The sequence below is a fragment of the Pelophylax lessonae genome, assembly GCF_965119305.1.
Source record: "Pelophylax lessonae genome assembly, chromosome: 4".
NCBI classification, from domain to species: Eukaryota; Metazoa; Chordata; class Amphibia; order Anura; family Ranidae; genus Pelophylax; species Pelophylax lessonae.
In genome coordinates this window covers 670,314,156-670,336,361 of record NC_138771.1, presented here as the reverse complement: position 1 = coordinate 670,336,361, position 22,206 = coordinate 670,314,156, and the positions used below count along the sequence as shown (strand labels likewise).

Sequence of the window (22,206 nt, the reverse complement as noted above, 5' to 3'; positions counted from 1 at the left end):
TCCATTTATTATAAAGAAATCACTTCCAATACAATACGATTCCTTACAATCACTTCTAATTACTAGACATGATTGGGACATAAAAAATCCGAAAAATGATTGACAGAACTGATCACATGACTCCAGTGATAGAAATAGAACATGACCAATAGAAACATGAACATTCCTAATCAGGTCCTCTGGTGGACGGCAGACGGCAGGATAACTATAACAGATGACAGATGTCTCTGGGGTTATCATAGGGGAAATCTGATGTGGAATGTCATCTCTTCTGCCAAGCACAATCCAGACCCTGATCTGCAGATCTATTTCTGCATTCTTTTCTGTGAAATAAAGATTTCCCCGAGACTCCTTTAGACATGGACAATACTAGTTCTATCACCTCCTTAGTCCAGCTGTTCCCCTATAACACTAAGGCCCCATTCACCCTTATACAACTTCAAAATCGTTCAATTTCCATTGTGACTTTACTGTGCTACTTGATGTGACATTGATGTGACTTTAAATTGATTTTGATGCAACTTTAGATGAGTGTGACTTGTGCAGAATAGAAAAATGTGTTTGGTTTCTTTATTTTCTAATGAGTTACAGCATTTAAGAACAATCAGAATGTGAAGAATAGCTGATTGTTAAGGAGCCGGCCGGGAAGTCGGCTGCGGCGTCCTTAACTGATGATTTATCAGCTGTCAGCGTGTTTCCCCACTGTCATCAACATGGAGACAAGGTGCTTTGAGGCAGGGGGGGGGGGCAGAGCCTGGTATGGTGCAGGAGGGGAGGGGCCACTTGGTCATCTCACTCCTTTCCTGATCTGTCAGGCAGAGTGCTCGGATAAGGGTCTGGTATGGATGTTAGGGGGGACCCCACAACGTTTATGACATTTTTGTGTGTGATTCCTCTTAAAACCTATACCAGATCCGAAGGGCCTGGTAAGCATGGGGGGAGGGGGGCCCAAGCCGTTTTTTATTTTTTACATTTTTTTTGTTATTGCTGGCATTCTTTTTTTTTTTCACTCGGTGAGTCATCAGTTGTTAAGAACGTGGTGGCCGGCTTCCAGGCCCGGTCCTTAACATCCAGCTATTCTTCACACAGAATTTGATATCTAATCGTTCCGAAAATCGGAAAAACTACTTTGAAGTCGCTGTGACTTGAAGTCTCACAGATATAAAAAGGTACTCATAGGGAAACAATTTTGGGGTCTAAAGTCGCATGACAAGTTGCAGAAGCGTGAATGGGGCCACAATCCTCATCACTTCCTATCACTATATGATCAAAGAACATTTCTCTATATAAATGGAGACTTTAGGAGAAAACATTCAGAGTGTAACGCTCTGGGTTTTAGCTCAAGGATAATGGATTTGCAGCTGCAGAATTCCACTCAGTAGTCTTGTAGAGATCTTGTTAAATCACCTGATCCAACTCTCTTGACTCATCATAGTGGTTCAGCCTGATTCAGTATGCACATATACAAACACTCAGATAATGATGTTGCAGGAGTGATAGTAATTATGCAAGTAGCAATGAAATGATACACTGAAGGTATAGGCTTTGAGGAGTGATAGTAGATGATGATAAGCACTCAGATAGTGATGTTACAGGAGTGACAGTAGATGATGATAGGTAGAAGTAATAGTTACAATGGATATCACAAGTATGTTAGTCTCTTTGTAGGTGTGTGGAGGTAGGTTGGTAACTGATGCGAGAATCAGATAGGCTGGTAACCGATGTGAGAATCAGATAGGCTGGTAGCCGATATGAGAATGGCCTCTTACAGCCAACTGTCTCCAAACACTTTTTGCTAACACTGGCATTGCATGCAAGGAGTCACATGCTATGATTTCACCAGTGTTGCCTTCGATAGCTCAGTTGGTAGAGCGGAGGACTGTAGGACCAAAATAGCAATCCTTAGGTCGCTGGTTCAATTCCGGCTCGAAGGATGACCTTTTTTGGGGGGAAGCCCTTTAGGCACCTTGCATTTATCTTTCATGTCTCCATTGGGCTGCTGCGGGTGCACTCAGCATGTGGTCTCTGTGGCGCAATCGGTTAGCGCGTTCGGCTGTTAACCGAAAGGTTGGTGGTTCGAGCCCACCCAGGGACGCTCATGTTTTCTCATTACTCCAGCAGGGCCCGAAGGCCAAGTCTAAAACTAACCCAGGAAGGCAAAGCGTGTCCTTTGGTTCACCTCAGATGGCCGGCATTGATAGAAACAGGAAAATGAGGAATAAAATACCCATCACCGATTATTATTACCATGAAGGTGAACTGACTCTGTAATACAAATCATAATAGAAAACATATACACAAATATGATTCAAATCAGCAACATTTCCAGGGACAAACCTCTAAATCCCGGGACTGTCCCTGGAATGCAGACACAGCTGCCACTTATTGTGTCAGTTATTGAATTACATTCCTTATATTTAATCCTTTCACCACCACCATACATAGTACAACTGTCAGATGGAAGCAATTAGGTGGCTGCACAGCCGCCCAATCACTTCCACATTCCCCCCTGGGCGTGCTCCCGCCATGTTTCCTGGCCTCATCGGTGGACCTGTGACCGGCATGGTGGGGCCACCAAGTAGAGGGAATGGAGATCAGCAAATGTCCATTCTCTGATCTCCGCTTCCTGCTAATGACCCGGAAGTGATGTATAAAATGTCACTTCTGATCCTCGCTGTCACTTTCACCAGCCGCCAGGGAAGAAGCTAACTGAGTGCGATCTGTGCTCCATAAGTTATAATGCAAGATAAGTGGGACATTAGGGGTCTTTTATACCCCTGATGTCTCATTAAAGAGAACCTGTCACCCAAAAAAACATCACATTGTCCCCATGTGATGAAAAAAAAAAATCTTTGAGTGCCCCTTCCCCCATACATGCATACATGTAAATGCACGTGTCAGGGACACCTACATACAAGGCCATTGATTGCACCACACATTACATATCACCACACACACTGGACTCAGATCAATAACTCTCCGCCCATTTCTCACGGTTATCTCTAAACTGATGACCTGTAGGGGATTATAAAGTGTCTCCTATGGAAAATATAAGGCACTGAAGTTTGTCGCCACTTCACGGGCGTACACAATTTTAAGGTTTGCCATGTTAGGTATCTATTTATTCGGTACAACCTCATCTTTTATCTTTTACCAAAAATGTTGTGTCTGTGTGCCCTAAAATTATTTTTAGTGTTTTATTTACTGAAATTTAGTGCTTAATAAACTGTTGTGCTAATATGGTGTGACATACAAAATTGGGACTAACACTATTTTATTCTCTGGGGTGTCTGCTTTCAGAAAATAGATCATGTTTGGGGGTTTTATCTAATCTTCAAGACTTAAATTATTTTTTATACATGAATGCAAAAAAATACAAAAAAGGTTCTGGCAGAGAAAGAGTTGAAGAGAATCTGTCATGAGAGAATCATGGGGGCGGCCATTGATGAACTCTATGTTCCCTCAATGAATGCTAGTTCCCTGGCTGCCATTGATGAACTCTCCTTGTGAGAATGCTAGTTCCCTGGCTGTCATGCTGATGGTTTCCCTTCAGTACTGTCTCGGTCTCTGACCCGGAACAAGTATAGAGAGAAGAAATTCTGACACTTCTCTGATTCTTATTCCCAGCATGCTTGTTGGAGACAAAAAGAGGAATAAAAACCAAAAACAAAAATAAGATATTGATGTAGAAAAATATATATGTAATATATTTCCACGCACCACTGGAAAAGGGTAAATGTGGTAAAATGTGCAATCTATTTATATAGTTAAAAATAAATATAAATAAATAAATAAATAAATAAATAAATATGTGAGGTAGCAGCTGCTGTAAAAATGATGAGGTAGTTTTGAGTGATTGGTCTGAAGGACCAAATACAGCGCTTGTTGTGATAAATAGTGTGTATAATAAAATCAATTAAACTGTGATAAATTATAAAAATTAGAGCAAAATGTACGGATTCTATAAAACTTCAGTGTTCAGTGGATATAAAGTGCATCAGTGTTAGATTACAATTAATAAATAAATAAATCACAAGCAGTATTGAAGATTAAGAAATTCAAAATAAGCAGTGACTTGTGCTCAAATAAATATGTGCAAATGTCCTTAGTGAAGGTGATTCTTCAAAGTTCAAACAAAAGTGCTCGTGCTCAGGCTTGATTGATATCATCTCAGCTTTTTCTGATCCCAAGTGGGTAATAGGTTGGGTCAGTTACCAAATGTAGTGGGTCCTGAATGCCATACGGCACCAGCACCAAACAAACTTTTTAAGCCTCTGAACGTTGTCCCCTGGGCTGGCAACGGCTCCCTAGGAATGTAAAGCCTCAGTGCAGAGCTGAATAAAGATCCGTGGTGATCAGTACATGACATGTACTGATCACCATTGCCAGCCCAGGGGACAACGTTCAGAGGGGATCCACTCAGGGCCGGCGCTACCACTAGGCGAACAAGGCAGCCGCTTGGGGGCGCACTGCCGCCTAGGGCGCAGCCATACCTCCTGCTCCCAAGCGTCCCTGATTCGCCGGGATCATCCCCGGAATGGAGATGGAGGGGTATGTGTAGCTGGGGGGGAATGGAGATGGAGGGGTGTGTGTAGCTGGGGGGGGAATGGAGATGGAGGGGTGTGTGTAGCTGGGGGGATGGAGGTGGAGGGGTGTGTGTAGCTGGTGGGGGGGTGGAGATGGAGGGGTGTGTGTAGCTGGGGGGGGTATGAAGATGGAGGGGTGTGTGTAGCTGGGGGGGTATGGAGATGGAGGGGTGTGTGTAGCTGGGGGGGGAATGGAGATGGAGGGATGTGTGTAGCTGGGGGGATGGAGATGGAGGGGTGTGTGTAGCTGGGGGGGGTGGAGATGGAGGGGTGTGTGTAGCTGGGGGGGTATGGAGATGGAGGGGTGTGTGTAGCTGGGGGGGGTATGGAGATGGAGGGGTGTGTGTAGCCGGGGGGGTTGAGATGGAGGGGTGTGTGTAGCAGGGGGGGTATGAAGGTGGAGGGGTGTGTGAAGCTGGGGGGGTGTATGTCATCTTCCTCCCACCCCACCCCCTGTCATCTTCATCCCCCCTGTCATCTTCATCCCCCCTGTCATCTTCATCCCCCCTGTCATCTTCATCCCCCCTGTCATCTTCCCACCATCCCACCCCCTGTCATCTTCATCCCCCCTGTCATCTTCCCACCATCCCACCCCCTGTCATCTTCATCCCCCCTGTCATCTTCATCCCCCCTGTCATCTTCATCCCCCCTGTCATCTTCATCCCCCCTGTCATCTTCATCCCCCCTTTCATCTTCCTACCACCCCATCCCCTGTCATCTTCATCCCTCCTGTCATCTTTATCCTCCCTGTCATCTTCATCCCCCCCTGTCCTCTTCCTACCAACCCACCCCCTGTCATCTTCCTACCATCCCACCCCCTGTCATCTTCATCCCCCCTGTCATCTTCCTACCATCCCACCCCTGTCATCTTCATCCCCACTGTCAGCTTCCTCCCATCCCACCCCCTGTCATCTTCATCCCCCTGTAATCTTCATCCCCCTGTCATCTTCATCCCCCCTGTCATCTTCATCCCTCCTGTCATCTTCCTACCATCCAACCCCCTGTCATCTTCATCCCCACTGTCAGCTTACTCCCATCCCACCCCCTGTCATCTTCATCCCCCCTGTCATCTTCATCCCCCCTGTCATCTTCATCCCCCCTGTCATCTTCATCCCTCCTGTCATCTTCCTACCATCCCACCCCTGTCATCTTCATCCCCCTGTCATCTTCCTACCACCCCACTCCCTGTCATCTTCATCCCCCCTGTAATCTTCATCCCCCCTGTCATCTTCCCACCATCCCACCCCCTGTCATCTTCATCCTCCCTGTCATCTTCATCCCCCCCTGTCCTCTTCCTACCAACCCACCCCCTGTCATCTTCCTACCATCCCACCCTCTGTCATCTTCATCCCCCCTGTCATCTTCATCCCCCCTGTAATCTTCATCCCCCCTGTCATCTTCATCCTCCCTGTCATCTTCATCCCCCCTGTCATCTTCCCACCACCCCACCCCCTGTCATCTTCATTCACCCCTGTCCTCTTCCTACCATCCCACCCCCTGTCATCTTCATCCCCCTGTCCTCTTCCTACCAACCCACCCCTGTCATCTTCATCCCACCCCGTCATCTTCATCCCCCCTGTCATCTTCCCACCATCCCACCCCCTGTCATCTTCATCCCCCCTGTCATCTTCCCACCATCCCACCCCCTGTCATCTTCATCCCCCCTGTCATCTTCATCCCCCCTGTCATCTTCATCCCCCCTGTCATCTTCATCCCCCCTTTCATCTTCCTACCACCCCATCCCCTGTCATCTTCATCCCTCCTGTCATCTTTATCCTCCCTGTCATCTTCATCCCCCCCTGTCCTCTTCCTACCAACCCACCCCCTGTCATCTTCCTACCATCCCACCCCCTGTCATCTTCATCCCCCCTGTCATCTTCCTACCATCCCACCCCTGTCATCTTCATCCCCACTGTCAGCTTCCTCCCATCCCACCCCCTGTCATCTTCATCCCCCTGTAATCTTCATCCCCCTGTCATCTTCATCCCCCCTGTCATCTTCATCCCTCCTGTCATCTTCCTACCATCCAACCCCCTGTCATCTTCATCCCCACTGTCAGCTTACTCCCATCCCACCCCCTGTCATCTTCATCCCCCCTGTCATCTTCATCCCCCCTGTCATCTTCATCCCCCCTGTCATCTTCATCCCTCCTGTCATCTTCCTACCATCCCACCCCTGTCATCTTCATCCCCCTGTCATCTTCCTACCACCCCACTCCCTGTCATCTTCATCCCCCCTGTAATCTTCATCCCCCCTGTCATCTTCCCACCATCCCACCCCCTGTCATCTTCATCCTCCCTGTCATCTTCATCCCCCCCTGTCCTCTTCCTACCAACCCACCCCCTGTCATCTTCCTACCATCCCACCCTCTGTCATCTTCATCCCCCCTGTCATCTTCATCCCCCCTGTAATCTTCATCCCCCCTGTCATCTTCATCCTCCCTGTCATCTTCATCCCCCCTGTCATCTTCCCACCACCCCACCCCCTGTCATCTTCATTCACCCCTGTCCTCTTCCTACCATCCCACCCCCTGTCATCTTCATCCCCCTGTCCTCTTCCTACCAACCCACCCCTGTCATCTTCATCCCACCCCGTCATCTTCATCCCCCTGTCATCTTCATCCCCCTGTCCTCTTCCTACCAACCCACCCCCTGTCATCTTCCTACCATCCCACCCCCTGTCATCTTCATCCCCCCTGTCATCTTCATCCCCCCTGTCATCTTCCTACCATCCCACCCCCTGTCATCTTCATCCCCACTGTCAGCTTTCTCCCATCCCACCCCCTGTCAGCTTCATCCCCCCTGTCAGCTTCATCCCCCCTGTCATCTTCATCCCCCCTGTCATCTTCATCCCCCCTGTCATCTTCATCCCCTTGTCATCTTCATCCCCCCTGTCATCTTCATCCCCCCTGTCATCTTCCTACCATCCTACCCCCTGTCATCTTCATTCCCACTGTCAGCTTCCTCCCATTCCACCCCCTGTCAGCTTCATCCCCCTTGTCATCTTCATCCCCCTGTCATCTTCATCCCCCTGTCATCTTCATCGCCCCTGTCATCTTCATCGCCCCTGTCATCTTCATCGCCCCTGTCATCTTCCTACCACCCCATCCCCTGTCATCTTTATCCCCCTGTCATCTTCCTACCACCCCACTCCCTGTCATCTTCATCCCCCTGTAATCTTCATCCCCCCTGTCATCTTCCCACCATCCCACCCCCTGTCATCTTCATCCCCCCTGTCATCTTCATCCCCCCCTGTCCTCTTCCTACCAACCCACCCCCTGTCATCTTCCTACCATCCCACCCCCTGTCATCTTCATCCCCCTGTAATCTTCACCCCCCCCTGTCATCTTCATCCCCCCTGTCATCTTCATCCCCCCTGTCATCTTCATCCCCCCTGTCATCTTCCCACCACCCCACCCCCTGTCATCTTCATTCCCCCCTGTCCTCTTCCTACCATCCCACCCCCTGTCATCTTCATCCCCCTGTCCTATTCCTACCAACCCACCCCTGTCATCTTCATCCCACCCCGTCATCTTCATCCCCCCTGTCATCTTCATCCTCCCTGTCATCTTCATCCTCCTGTCCTCTTCCTACCATTCCACCCCATTCATCTTGACCCCCCTGTCCTCTTCCTACCGTCCCACCCCCTGTCATCTTCATCCCCCCTGTCATCTTCATCCCCCTGTCCTCTTCCTACCATCCCACCCCCTGTCATCTTCATCCCCCTGTCCTCTTCCTACCATCCCACCCCTGTCATCTTCATCCCCCTGTCATCTTCATCCCCCTGTCATCTTCATCCCCCCTGTCATCTTCATCCTCCCTGTCATCTTCACCCCCCTGTCAGCTTCCCACCATCCCACCCCCTGTCATCTTCATCCCCCCCTGTCAGCTTCCTACCATCCCACCCCCTGTAATCTTAATCCCCCTGTCATCTTCCCACCACCCCACCCCCTGTCATCTTCATCCCCCATCAGCTTCCCACCATCCCACCCCCTGTCATCTTCATCCCCCCTGTCATCTTCATCCCCCCTGTCATCTTCATCCCCCCTGTCATCTTCATCCCCCTGTCATCTTCATCCCCCCTGTCATCTTCCCACCACCCCACCCCCTGTCATCTTCATCCCCCATCAGCTTCCCACCATCCCACCCCCTGTCATCTTCATCCCCACTGTCATCTTCATCCCCACTGTCATCTTCATCCCCCTGTCATCTTCATCCCCCTGTCGGCTTCCCACCATCCCACCCCTGTCATCTTCATCCTCCCTGTACCCCACTGTCAGCTTCCTCCCATCCCATCCCCTGTCATCTTCACCCCCCCTGTCCCTGTCAGCTTCCCACCATCCCACCCCCTGTCATCTTCATCTCCCCTGTACCCCGTCAGCTTCCTCCCATCCCACCCCCTGTCATCTTCATCCCCCCTGTCCCTGTCAGCTTCCCATCATCCCACCCCCTGTCATCTTCATCCCCCATGTACCCCACTGTCAGCTTCCTCCCATCCCACCCCCTGTCATCTTCATCCCCCTTGTCAGCTTCTTCCCCCCTGTCATCTTCATCCCCCCTGTCCCTGTTAGCTTCCCACCATCCCACCCCCTGTCATTTTCACCCCCCCTGTACCCCACTACCAGCTTCCTACCACCCAAGCCCCTTAAATTTACTGGTGCACATCATATATGATGGAAGCAGGGAACATTTTTTTCTTCCAGTGAGAACACGGACATTTCTCCTTCCAGTGAAACCACCAATGCAGGGAATTTTTTATTTCAGTGACACCAAGGATGCAGGGACAATCTTTTTTCCAGTGACACCACAGATGCATCTCTACCCAAAACCCTGCTCACCCATAGTGCAGTGACCCTGTTTTTAAAATGTTTTAAAACGTTTTTTTTTTTTTTTGGGGGGCGCAAGTAGCTGGTCTTGCCTAGGGCGCAAAATAGTCTAGCACCGGCCCTGGATCCACTGAGCCTAGGGGGCTTACAAAGTTTGTTTGGTGCTGGTGCCGTATGGCATTCAGGACCCACTACATTTGGTAAGTGACCCAACCTATTACCCACTTGGGATCAGAAAAAGCTGAGATTATATCAATCAAGCCTGAGCACGAGCACTTTTGTTTGAACTTTGAAGAATCACCTTCACTAAGGACATTTGCACATATACAGTATATTTGAGCACAAGTCACTGCTTATTTTGAATTTCTTAATCTTCAATACTGCTTGTGATTTATTTATTAATTGTAATCTAATAGTGTTGAGCGAACACGGACTGTATTATTCGTGTTCGTACCGAATAATTGGATTTTTTGTACCCGAACACGGACACGGACACTTTACTGTATGTTCGGGTAAAAATCCGTGTTCGGTCGTTTTATTTCCGGGTTTTGCATGCTTTGGCGCTCTTTTCATGGCGGGCTTTCAACAGCCAATCAACAATCGTTTAACTGGTGTGCCTTAAGCCATCCCAGCCATGCCTGCAAATGTCTCAGTAGCTGTGATTGGCCGTCTGAAGCATGTGACCAAGTCTTTATAAGTTCGAGGCAGCCGCAGCGGCGTCATTATGCTGCTTAGATTCAGGGACAGAGCACACATCAACGTGCTGGCTGCTGATTAGGGAAAGATAGGCAGGAAAAAACCATTTGTGTCCGGATAGAATTGAGGGACAGGTCGGAGTGTTTAGGCAGGGCGAGTTGTAGGCATTTTAGGGATAGAGTCTGCTGAATTATATAGGGTCAGTGTCTTCTACAAACTACAATCGATATTGCTGTGTGGGGGGTGGGGTCTGCACTCAATCCTGATCTACGATCTCTTCTCAATCCTGTTAGGGACAGAGTCTGCTGAATTTTAGGGAAACTGTGTTCTACAAACTACAATCGATATTGCTGTGTGGTGTGGGATTGGAGATAGGCAGGTGTCAGTGATCCACATCCATTTTTCTGTGTGTGAGCTGCAGTGAACACAATCTTTTTGGGCTGCAGTGAACACAATCTTTTTGGGCTGCAGTGAACACAATCTTTTTGGGCTGCAGTGAACACAATCTTTTTGGGCTGCAGTGAACACAATCTTTTTGGGCTGCAGTGAACACAATCTTTTTGGGGTGCAGTGAACAAAATCTTTTTGGGGTGCAGTGAACACAATCCTTTTTGGTGTGCAGTGAACACAATCTTTGTGGGGTGCAGTGAACAAAATCCTTTGTGGGGTGCAGTGAACACAATCTTTTTGGGGTGCAGTGAACAAAATCCTTTTTGGGGTGCAGTGAACAACATCCTTTTTGGGGTGCAGTGAACACAATCTTTTTGGGGTGCAGTGAACAAAATCCTTTGTGGGGTGCAGTGAACACAATCTTTTTGGGGTGCAGTGAACACAATCTTTTTGGGGTGGAGTGAACAACATCCTTTTTGGGGTGCAGTGAACAAAATCCTTTTTGGGGTGCAGTGAACAAAATCATTTTTGGGGTGCAGTGAACACAATCTTTTTGGGGTGCAGTGAACACAATCTTTGTGGGGTGCAGTGAACACAATCTTTTTGGGGTGGAGTGAACAACATCCTTTTTGGGGTGCAGTGAACAACATCCTTTTTGGGGTGCAGTGAACACAATCTTTTTGGGGTGCAGTGAACACAATCTTTGTGGGGTACAGTGAACAGAATCTTTGTGGGGTGCAGTGAACACAATCTTTGGGGGGTACAGTGAACACAATCTTTGTGAGGTGCAGTGAACACAATCTTTGTGGGGTGCAGTGAACACAATCATTGTGGGGTGCAGTGAACTCAATCTTTGTGGGGTACAGTGAACACAATCTCATACTGAAGGTTTGAGGGTGCTGCCTGTTCCATACTCCCCCTACTCCTCATCTAGCCTTTTAGGGGTACAAACAATAGTAATTGGGGCCTAGTGTGGTTGTGTACGTGTGATATACATACACTTTTTTGGGATCATATTTTCTATTCCGCTATTTAATCAAAAACCTTTGGGGATCAGTTAAATTGGGGGATAGTCTGTGTTGGTACGTGTGAGAGAGATCCACCTTTCCAAGTTGTTGGGGTTCATCTCATACTTCTGAAGGTTTGAGGGTGCTGCCTGTTCCATACTCCCCCTACTCCTAGCCTTTTAGGGGTACAAACAATAGTAATTGGGGCCTAGTGTGGTTGTGTACGTGTGATATACATACACTTTTTTGGGATCATATTTTCTATTCCGCTATTTAATCAAAAACCTTTGGGGATCAGTTAAATTGGGGGATAGTCTGTGTTGGTACGTGTGAGAGAGATCCACCTTTCCAAGTTGTTGGGGTTCATCTCATACTTCTGAAGGTTTGAGGGTGCTGCCTGTTCCATACTCCCCCTACTCCTAGCCTTTTAGGGGTACAAACAATAGTAATTGGGGCCTAGTGTGGTTGTGTACGTGTGATATACATACACTTTTTTGGGATCATATTTTCTATTCCGCTATTTAATCAAAAACCTTTGGGGATCAGTTAAATTGGGGGATAGTCTGTGTTGGTACGTGTGAGAGAGATCCACCTTTCCAAGTTGTTGGGGTTCATCTCATACTTCTGAAGGTTTGAGGGTGCTGCCTGTTCCATACTCCCCCTACTCCTAGCCTTTTAGGGGTACAAACAATAGTAATTGGGGCCTAGTGTGGTTGTGTACGTGTGATATACATACACTTTTTTGGGATCATATTTTCTATTCCGCTATTTAATCAAAAACCTTTGGGGATCAGTTAAATTGGGGGATAGTCTGTGTTGGTACGTGTGAGAGAGATCCACCTTTCCAAGTTGTTGGGGTTCATCTCATACTTCTGAAGGTTTGAGGGTGCTGCCTGTTCCATACTCCCCCTACTCCTAGCCTTTTAGGGGTACAAACAATAGTAATTGGGGCCTAGTGTGGTTGTGTACGTGTGATATACATACACTTTTTTGGGATCATATTTTCTATTCCGCTATTTAATCAAAAACCTTTGGGGATCAGTTAAATTGGGGGATAGTCTGTGTTGGTACGTGTGAGAGAGATCCACCTTTCCAAGTTGTTGAGGTTCATCTCATACTTCTGAAGGTTTGAGGGTGCTGCCTGTTCCATACTCCCCCTACTCCTAGCCTTTTAGGGGTACAAACAATAGTAATTGGGGCCTAGTGTGGTTGTGTACGTGTGATATACATACACTTTTTTGGGATCATATTTTCTATTCCGCTATTTAATCAAAAACCTTTGGGGATCAGTTAAATTGGGGGATAGTCTGTGTTGGTACGTGTGAGAGAGATCCACCTTTCCAAGTTGTTGGGGTTCATCTCATACTTCTGAAGGTTTGAGGGTGCTGCCTGTTCCATACTCCCCCTACTCCTAGCCTTTTAGGGGTACAAACAATAGTAATTGGGGCCTAGTGTGGTTGTGTACGTGTGATATACATACACTTTTTTGGGATCATATTTTCTATTCCGCTATTTAATCAAAAACCTTTGGGGATCAGTTAAATTGGGGGATAGTCTGTGTTGGTACGTGTGAGAGAGATCCACCTTTCCAAGTTGTTGGGGTTCATCTCATACTTCTGAAGGTTTGAGGGTGCTGCCTGTTCCATACTCCCCCTACTCCTAGCCTTTTAGGGGTACAAACAATAGTAATAGGGGCCTAGTGTGGTTGTGTACTTGTGAGATACATACACTTTTTTTGATCATATTTTCTATTCCGCTATTTAATCAAAAACCTTTGGGGATCAGTTAAATTGGGGGATAGTCTGTGTCGGTACGTGTGAGAGAGATCCACCTTTCCAAGTTGTTGGGGTTCATCTCATACTTCTGAAGGTTTGAGGGTGCTGCCTGTTCCATACCCCCCCTACTCCTCATCTAGCCTTTTAGGGGTACAAACAATAGTAATTGGGGCCTAGTGTGGTTGTGTACGTGCGAGATACATACACTTTTTTTGATCATATTTCCTATTCCGCTATTCAATAAAAACCTTTGAGGATCAATTGAATTGCGGGATAGTCTGTGTCGGTACGTGTGAGAGAGATCCACCTTTCCAAGTTGTTGGGGTTCATCTCATACTTCTGAAGGTTTGAGGGTGCTGCCTGTTCCATACCCCCCCTACTCCTCATCTAGCCTTTTAGGGGTACAAACAATAGTAATTGGGGCCTAGTGTGGTTGTGTACGTGCGAGATACATACACTTTTTTTGATCATATTTCCTATTCCGCTATTCAATAAAAACCTTTGAGGATCAATTGAATTGCGGGATAGTCTGTGTCGGTACGTGTGAGAGAGATCCACCTTTCCAAGTTGTTGGGGTTCATCTCATACTTCTGAAGGTTTGAGGGTGCTGCCTGTTCCATACCCCCCCTACTCCTCATCTAGCCTTTTAGGGGTACAAACAATAGTAATTGGGGCCTAGTGTGGTTGTGTACGTGCGAGATACATACACTTTTTTTGATCATATTTCCTATTCCGCTATTCAATAAAAACCTTTGAGGATCAATTGAATTGCGGGATAGTCTGTGTCGGTACGTGTGAGAGAGATCCACCTTTCCAAGTTGTTGGGGTTCATCTCATACTTCTGAAGGTTTGAGGGTGCTGCCTGTTCCATACCCCCCCTACTCCTCATCTAGCCTTTTAGGGGTACAAACAATAGTAATTGGGGCCTAGTGTGGTTGTGTACGTGCGAGATACATACACTTTTTTTGATCATATTTCCTATTCCGCTATTCAATAAAAACCTTTGAGGATCAATTGAATTGCGGGATAGTCTGTGTCGGTACGTGTGAGAGAGATCCACCTTTCCAAGTTGTTGGGGTTCATCTCATACTTCTGAAGGTTTGAGGGTGCTGCCTGTTCCATACCCCCCCTACTCCTCATCTAGCCTTTTAGGGGTACAAACAATAGTAATTGGGGCCTAGTGTGGTTGTGTACGTGCGAGATACATACACTTTTTTTGATCATATTTCCTATTCCGCTATTCAATAAAAACCTTTGAGGATCAATTGAATTGCGGGATAGTCTGTGTCGGTACGTGTGAGAGAGATCCACCTTTCCAAGTTGTTGGGGTTCATCTCATACTTCTGAAGGTTTGAGGGTGCTGCCTGTTCCATACCCCCCCTACTCCTCATCTAGCCTTTTAGGGGTACAAACAATAGTAATTGGGGCCTAGTGTGGTTGTGTACGTGCGAGATACATACACTTTTTTTGATCATATTTCCTATTCCGCTATTCAATAAAAACCTTTGAGGATCAATTGAATTGCGGGATAGTCTGTGTCGGTACGTGTGAGAGAGATCCACCTTTCCAAGTTGTTGGGGTTCATCTCATACTTCTGAAGGTTTGAGGGTGCTGCCTGTTCCATACCCCCCCTACTCCTCATCTAGCCTTTTAGGGGTACAAACAATAGTAATTGGGGCCTAGTGTGGTTGTGTACGTGCGAGATACATACACTTTTTTTGATCATATTTCCTATTCCGCTATTCAATAAAAACCTTTGAGGATCAATTGAATTGCGGGATAGTCTGTGTCGGTACGTGTGAGAGAGATCCACCTTTCCAAGTTGTTGGGGTTCATCTCATACTTCTGAAGGTTTGAGGGTGCTGCCTGTTCCATACCCCCCCTACTCCTCATCTAGCCTTTTAGGGGTACAAACAATAGTAATTGGGGCCTAGTGTGGTTGTGTACGTGCGAGATACATACACTTTTTTTGATCATATTTCCTATTCCGCTATTCAATAAAAACCTTTGAGGATCAATTGAATTGCGGGATAGTCTGTGTCGGTACGTGTGAGAGAGATCCACCTTTCCAAGTTGTTGGGGTTCATCTCATACTTCTGAAGGTTTGAGGGTGCTGCCTGTTCCATACTCCCCCTACTCCTCATCTAGCCTTTTAGGGGTACAAACAATAGTAATTGGGGCCTAGTGTGGTTGTGTACGTGTGATATACATACACTTTTTTTGGATCATATTTTCTATTCCGCTATTTAATTTAACTGGGCCTCCATGCGAGACCTGTGTGCCTTGTTGCGCTGTTTTGAGTACTCCACCAACATGGCCAGTGGCAATGACGCCGTTCTCAGCTTAACTATCCCACTTCTATGCCTCCTTGAAAAAACAATTCGGGCGATGATGGAAGAGGATGTGGCACAGGATGAGGAGGAGGAGGAGGATGAAGAGGTAACATTTCCAAGGCTTTCAGGGCAGTCATTCGCAAGGGGCTCCGAGGGTGGGTTCCTGCACACGCAAACGCCAGGGACGCAATTGTCCAGCAGGGGCACAGTTCTGGAGGATGAGGAGGATGAGGAGGAGGAGGAGCTGGAGGAGGAGATGGAACCATGTTCACAGCAGGGTGGCACCCAGGCCAGCTCATGGCCATCACTGGTGCGTGGCTGGGGGGATACAGAGGACACGGACCATACACCTCCCACAGAGGACAGCCTTTCGTTGCCTCTGGGCAGCCTGGCACACATGAGCGATTACATGCTGCAGTGTCTCCACAACGACCGCCGAGTTGCCCACATTCTAACTTGTGCTGATTACTGGGTGGCCACGCTGCTGGATCCCCGTTACAAGGACAACGTACCGTCCTTAATTCACTCACTGGAGCGCGATCGCAAGATGGGCGAGTACAAGCGCACGCTGGTAGACGCCATGCTGCTGGCATTCCCATCTGACAGCGGGGCCACAGTGGAAGCACAAGGCAGAGGAGGAGGAGGAGGAGGTCGCCAACGCAACCAGGGCACCGCCAGCACCTCAGAAGGCAGGGTTAGCATGGCCGAAATGTGGAAAAGCTTTGTCAGCACGCCACAACAAACAGCAGCACCAGCAGCTCAGATGGAACGTCTTAGCAGGAGGCAGCATTTTACCAACATGGTGGAGCAGTATGTGTGCACACGCCTACATGTAGTGAATGACGGGTCTGCCCCCTTCAACTTCTGGGTCTCCAAATTGGGCACATGGCCTGAGCTTGCCCTTTACGCCTTGGAGGTGCTGGCGTGCCCTGCAGCCAGTGTATTATCTGAACGGGTATTTAGCACGGCTGGGGGCGTTATAACAGACAAGCGCAGCCGCCTGTCCAGAGACAATGTGGACAAGCTCACGTTCATTAAAATGAACCAGGCATGGATCCCACGGGACTTTTCCGTACCTTATGCAGAATAGCAATGGATACCGACCTTACCCACCCATTGTTCCATTTTTGCTCTTTCTCACTCTTTTGGGGTGTACCCTCATTTAAAATTTGTGAAAAGAAGCAGTGTTGGCTACCTCGTCCTCCTCCTCAGGGCCAGATTAATGTAGGGGCTATTGGAGCTGCAGCTCCAGGCCCCTACCTTTTATATAGGCCCCGGGTTGGCCATATTCACTGTTACCGCTCTTCTGTCACTTGTAAACACAGAAGTCTGGCTTCTATGCTCGCTTCCCCAGGCAGCACCCTCAGAACCTCCCCACACAGCGTGAAGGCCGGACAAGGAGGGACAGTTGGCGATGCATGGATGTGTTTATGGGCTTCAGAGACAGCATCCCATGTTGAATTAGGCATGCATGGCTGCACCCTTCCTCCTCTGGGTGCATGGCAAGGCACGGCCCTAAGGCCCTTCAAAATCCTCAGCACCAAGCCCATGATGCTGTTAATCCGGCCCTGGTCCTCCTCCACCGCCGCTTCCACCTACACCGCCCATAGGTGTGCGCAGCCTATTGCATTAAGGTGTGCACCCCAAAGTTGAAATACACATGCATGTGTTTGCCAGCAGGGAGAGTAATGTATCGGGGCCATGTACCTGTAGGCAAGGAGAAATAGAGCAGAGCAGGTCCCAGGGAGATCTTTCCCATCTCCTCACTGGCAATGCTATGTGCCCTAGGTGATTAGGGTGTGCCCAGGCACACCCAGCACACCCTGTGCGCACGCCTATGTCACCGCCACATCCACCACCACCTCAACCTCCCTCCTACTCCATATGGGCCTCGTCCTTCAGAGATGAAGAAGAACATTGTTTTATTTTTCTGTTTTTTTTTGTTGTTTTAAGTTATTTCCCTATCCACATTTGTTTGCAGAGCACTTGCCATGCTCTTAATTACGTTTTGCTGCCATTTGCAGCACTCTAGCCCTTTCCTTTGGTGTTTTAGAGCCATTTTAGTGCCTTAAAGTTCGGGTCCCCATTGACTTCAATGGGGTTCGGTGTCCGGGAAAAGTTCGGTAAAAGTCCGGGACACGGACCCGGACTTTTTTTTAAAGTTCGGCCGAACCCGTCGAACACGGACATCTAGGTGTCCGCTCAACCCTATAATCTAACACTGATGCACTTTATATCAACTGAACACTAACGTTTTATAGATTCCGTACATTTTGCTCTAATTTATATAATTTATCACAGTTTAAGTGATTTTATTATACACACTATTTATCACAGCAAGCACTGTATTTGGTCCTTCAGACCAATCACTCGAAAAATAAGATATATTGGAGCTTACCAATCCTTAGATGTGGTAGCTGCATTAATCTTCTTTTTTTTACCCCTTTATTTTCCCCTGTTGATCCTGCCAGTAACACACTTCCTGTCTTAGGGTGGCTCCTCTATCTATGGAGGGGCAGTGGAGACCCCCTTGGACAGCAGCATTGTCTGGAGAGGGGGGTGACAAACAAATTAAAGGAGCCGTTACACCAACATTTGTGTCTCCTTTTGGGATAAAGGTTTTCCATCCATGAATAAAATCTGATCATTGTAAGCATCCCTGTCAGTGGAAAATGTTTTGTCCCAATCCTCTAACTGCCACTTCTGCTGGACAGATTGGTCTGTTATAGGAAGTTGGGAAATAACAGCAGAACCAACAGGTAAAAGAAGGAAGTTACAGGGGGACTCCGAAAAACAAAGACTGCGGTGTTCATGTCAGTGACAGATGCCATTATATCTGTCATTTTTTATTTTCTCTTTACTATCACTTTATATGTTCCTAAATTACACATAGCCAGGGAACTAGCATTTTCAGAAGGAGGCCTGAAATGGCAGTCATCATACTTCTCCCAGGAGAAACCACTTCCTTCAATCATTGGCTAATCAATAAACCAATCCCACCACCCATCCCTGTGATGTCACCAGACTGTGGGTGGAGTTCTCACATCTCCCGCCTCCCCCCACATATCTTTATACAACCTCTCCATACACATAACCCAGCATGGAGGGGCTCAGTGAAGGTGGTGGTGAAGGTGTGGAGGTGTCGGATCGGGTCACACAGATCATAAAAGTAGATCCGCCCGGCCTCATAATCCAGATATATCCTGACTCTGTTACTGGAGAGATTGGTGGGTAAGGGGGTCAATTCACGGTCATGTGTCACCGAATACTGATTGCCTAACCTGTGCAATCCCCAGGACTTCTTATTACATCCAATCTCTGACTGCACCCCTCTCCTGTCTATACTGGGGTAACACATCCCGACCATCCAATTCCTCGATCCCCCGACATCCACATCCCAGTAATGTCTCCCTGAGGAGAAACTCTGACTGCTCATCACCTGAGGATGCCACTGAAATCTCTCTGGTGTTTCTGGGTGATTCTGGTCTATATCTGACCTGGATACAGTTTTCCTGTCATCTGATATCTTTAGCTTATTATGGGCTGTGTTTCCATCCAGTAATATGTATGCAGCTCCCGGTATATAGAGGTATACATTTATCACTGTTATTATATCAGATAAACCTGTGTGTAAGACCCCCGCCACACCCAGACCCCCTCCATCATGGAGGAGTTCCTCATGTCTCTCTCTGTCCTCATTATCTCCATCCTCAGTATCACACAAGTCACCTGTGTCTGATTCCTGTAAGACAGTCAGTGGATCCGTCATGTTACACAGCTTTTCAATGTCCACCATCTTCCTGGACAGCTCCTCCTTCTTTATTTCCAGATCCCGGATGAAGATGGAGATCCGCTCTGCCCGCCCGGAGATCTCCCTCAGGATTCTCTTCTCCAGGTCTTCCAGACGTCTCCTGAGATCTCTAAACAGGACAGTGACTCTCTCGGTGTCACCAGCTGCTTCTTCTTCTACTTTCCTCCTGTGTTCCTGCAGACTCTGGACTCTTTCCTCCGTCTCCTCTCTCTTTGTCAGAAGTTTCTGCAGAACATTCCTCAGTGTCTTCTTCTTCTTCTCAGAAGCCTCATCCATCATATCCATCTGGTGTCCCCGATGTTCTCCAGTCACACAAAACTTACAGACACAGGTCTCATCCTCAGTGCAGTAATACTCCAGGATCTTCTTATGGACGGAGCATTTCCTGCTCTCCATGGACAAGGTGGGGTCACATAAGATGTGTTCTGGGGACTTTGTGTGGACTTTGAGGTGTTTCTCACACAGATAGGCCTCACAGTGTAGACAGGATCCAACAGCATGTACAGGAGAGTCCACACAGTAAGTACAGAAGACCCCAAACTCCTCCTGACCTGACTGAGTAGATAGGAAAGTCTCTGCTATGTTACGTAGTTTCATGTTCTTTTGCAGTGCAGGACGATCCGCAAACTTCTTTCTGCATTCAGGACAGCAATATCCTCCAGACCCCTCCTGTGTATCCAGCACACCATCAAAACAGACCCGGCAGAAGTTGTGACCACATCTCAGGGTTACAGGATCTGTATAAATGTTCAGACAGACGGAACATTCCAGCTCAGCTCTCAGATCTGCAGACGCCATCGCTGACAGCAGAAATGAAAGTGAAAGTCTGGAGCTAGAAATACAACTGAGCTCGTTAAAACTCGTCTGCACAGGGCGAGGCTGAGCTCAGCTCTCTGTTGATTTGTTATTTAACCTTTTGATGTCAGAATAAGACAAGCCCCATGATTGTGTACATTTACAATGATAAAAATGTATTTAATTAATTGTGGAGTGGCATGGCATGCCTTTCTTCCAGCATTCATATCCACAGACCACATCAGGGGTGCAGCATCTAGATGTAGGGTACATGGGCCTTTCTTTTCCAGCAGCAAGCCTGTTATACACCCAGAGATGAAGAGAAGGTGGTGGAGTGTCTAACTGAGTCTTCATCCTCCTCCTCCTCTGTCTCCCAGAAGCAGAAACGCTTGAAGTCATCAGTAGCTGCTAAAGCTCAATGTTTTTCCTCCTCATCCACAGATACTCCTGTCATTGCCCCACCAATTGGCATGGAGGAGTCAGCTGAGCTATTTCAGCACAGTGTCAGCCACTTGCTGCAAGAGGATGCACAGCAATTACCCACTTGCCTACTGGCCATAGCCGAATGATGGTACAATGACGTCCTCCCAGAATTGCACTTCCCGCGCGCCCCCGCAAGACGACGCATCTTTCATCACGGCACATCACAGATCGCGGTAAAGGACCAACGGCATCGGCCTTTTACCATGTGATCGCTCCGTCCAATGACGGAGCGATCAGTTGTCAACAAACCTGCGCATGTCTGGTTCAGATCTTTCCTCTCCTCGCACGCTGTACACAGCGATTGGTACAGCGTGCGAGGAGAGGAGGGAGGCTGCAGCACTGCTTACCCCCTGCCATCTCTATTACTCAATCCTACCTCAGTCATGCCCATCCATGCCTCAATCATGCCTCATCCATGGCATATCCATGCTTCATCTGTGCCCCCCCATGCCACCTCAGTGCTCACCCGTGCCACATCCATGCCATGTCAGTGCTCATCCATGCCAAATCCATGCCATGTCAGTGCTTATCCGTGCCACATCAGTGCTTATCCGTGCCAGATCAGTGCTCATCCGGGCCACATCAGTGCTCATCCGGGCCACATCCATGGCACATCAGTGCTCATCCGGGCCACATCCATGCCACGTCAGTGCTCATCCATGCCACATCAGTGCTCATATGTGCCACATCCATGCCACCTCATTGCTCATCCATGTCACGTCCATTCCACCTCAGTGCTCATCCGTGCCACATCAGTGCTCATCTATGTCACATCCATGCCACATCAGTGCTCATTCAGGCCACATCCATTCCACCTCAGTGCTCATCTCTGCCACATCCATGCCATGTCAGTGCTCACCCGTGCCACATCAGTGCTCATCCGTGCCACATCAGTGCTCATCCGTGCCACATCAGTGCTCATCCGTGCCACATCAGAGCCACTACAGTGCTTATCATTGCTCTACAGTGCCTCAAAAAATTGTAATGGGAAGTCAGGAAATGATGGTGCTCCCTGCATGTTGGGCCTCTGTATGTGGCCAGGCTGTGTAAAAGTCTCACACATGTGGTATCGCCATACTCAGGAGCAGTAGCAGAATGTATTTTGGGGTGTAATTTTTGCTATGTATATGCTGTGTGTTAGAAATATCTTATAAATTGACAACTTTGTGTAAAAAGAAAATGCGTTTTCATTTTCTTTCCACATTTTCCAAAAACTTTGAAACAAAATGACATGTTCAAAAGACGCATAATGCCTCCTAGATTATGTGTTGGGGTGTTTTCTTTCCAAAATTGGGTCATTTTGTGGGCGTTTCCATTGTCCTGGTGCTCCAGGGCCTTCGAAAGTGTGATAGGTTGTCTGAAAATTGTATGTGTAATTTTTGCTCCTAGAACGCCTGGAGACAGGGCCGGACCTAGACTATTTTGCGCCCTAGGCAAGACCAGCTGCTTGCACCCCTCCCTCCTCCCCCCCCCAAAAAAAAGGGACAGGGAGGGATGAAAATAAA

General features: G+C 47.9%; 1 protein-coding gene across 1 annotated transcript in view; it reads right to left on the bottom strand.

Moving 5' to 3' along the window:
- Positions 1-20,221, bottom strand: part of LOC309553102 (uncharacterized protein) — a gene marked incomplete at its 5' end in the record, with an annotated part of 35,392 nt that extends 15,171 nt beyond the window's left edge. Inside the window, one exon of the mRNA XM_082253999.1 lies at positions 18,657-20,221. Coding sequence (XP_082110125.1) covers positions 18,657-20,221 — 1,565 coding nt within the window. The remainder of the gene's footprint in view (positions 1-18,656) is intronic.
- Between the last annotated feature and the right edge of the window lie 1,985 nt (positions 20,222-22,206).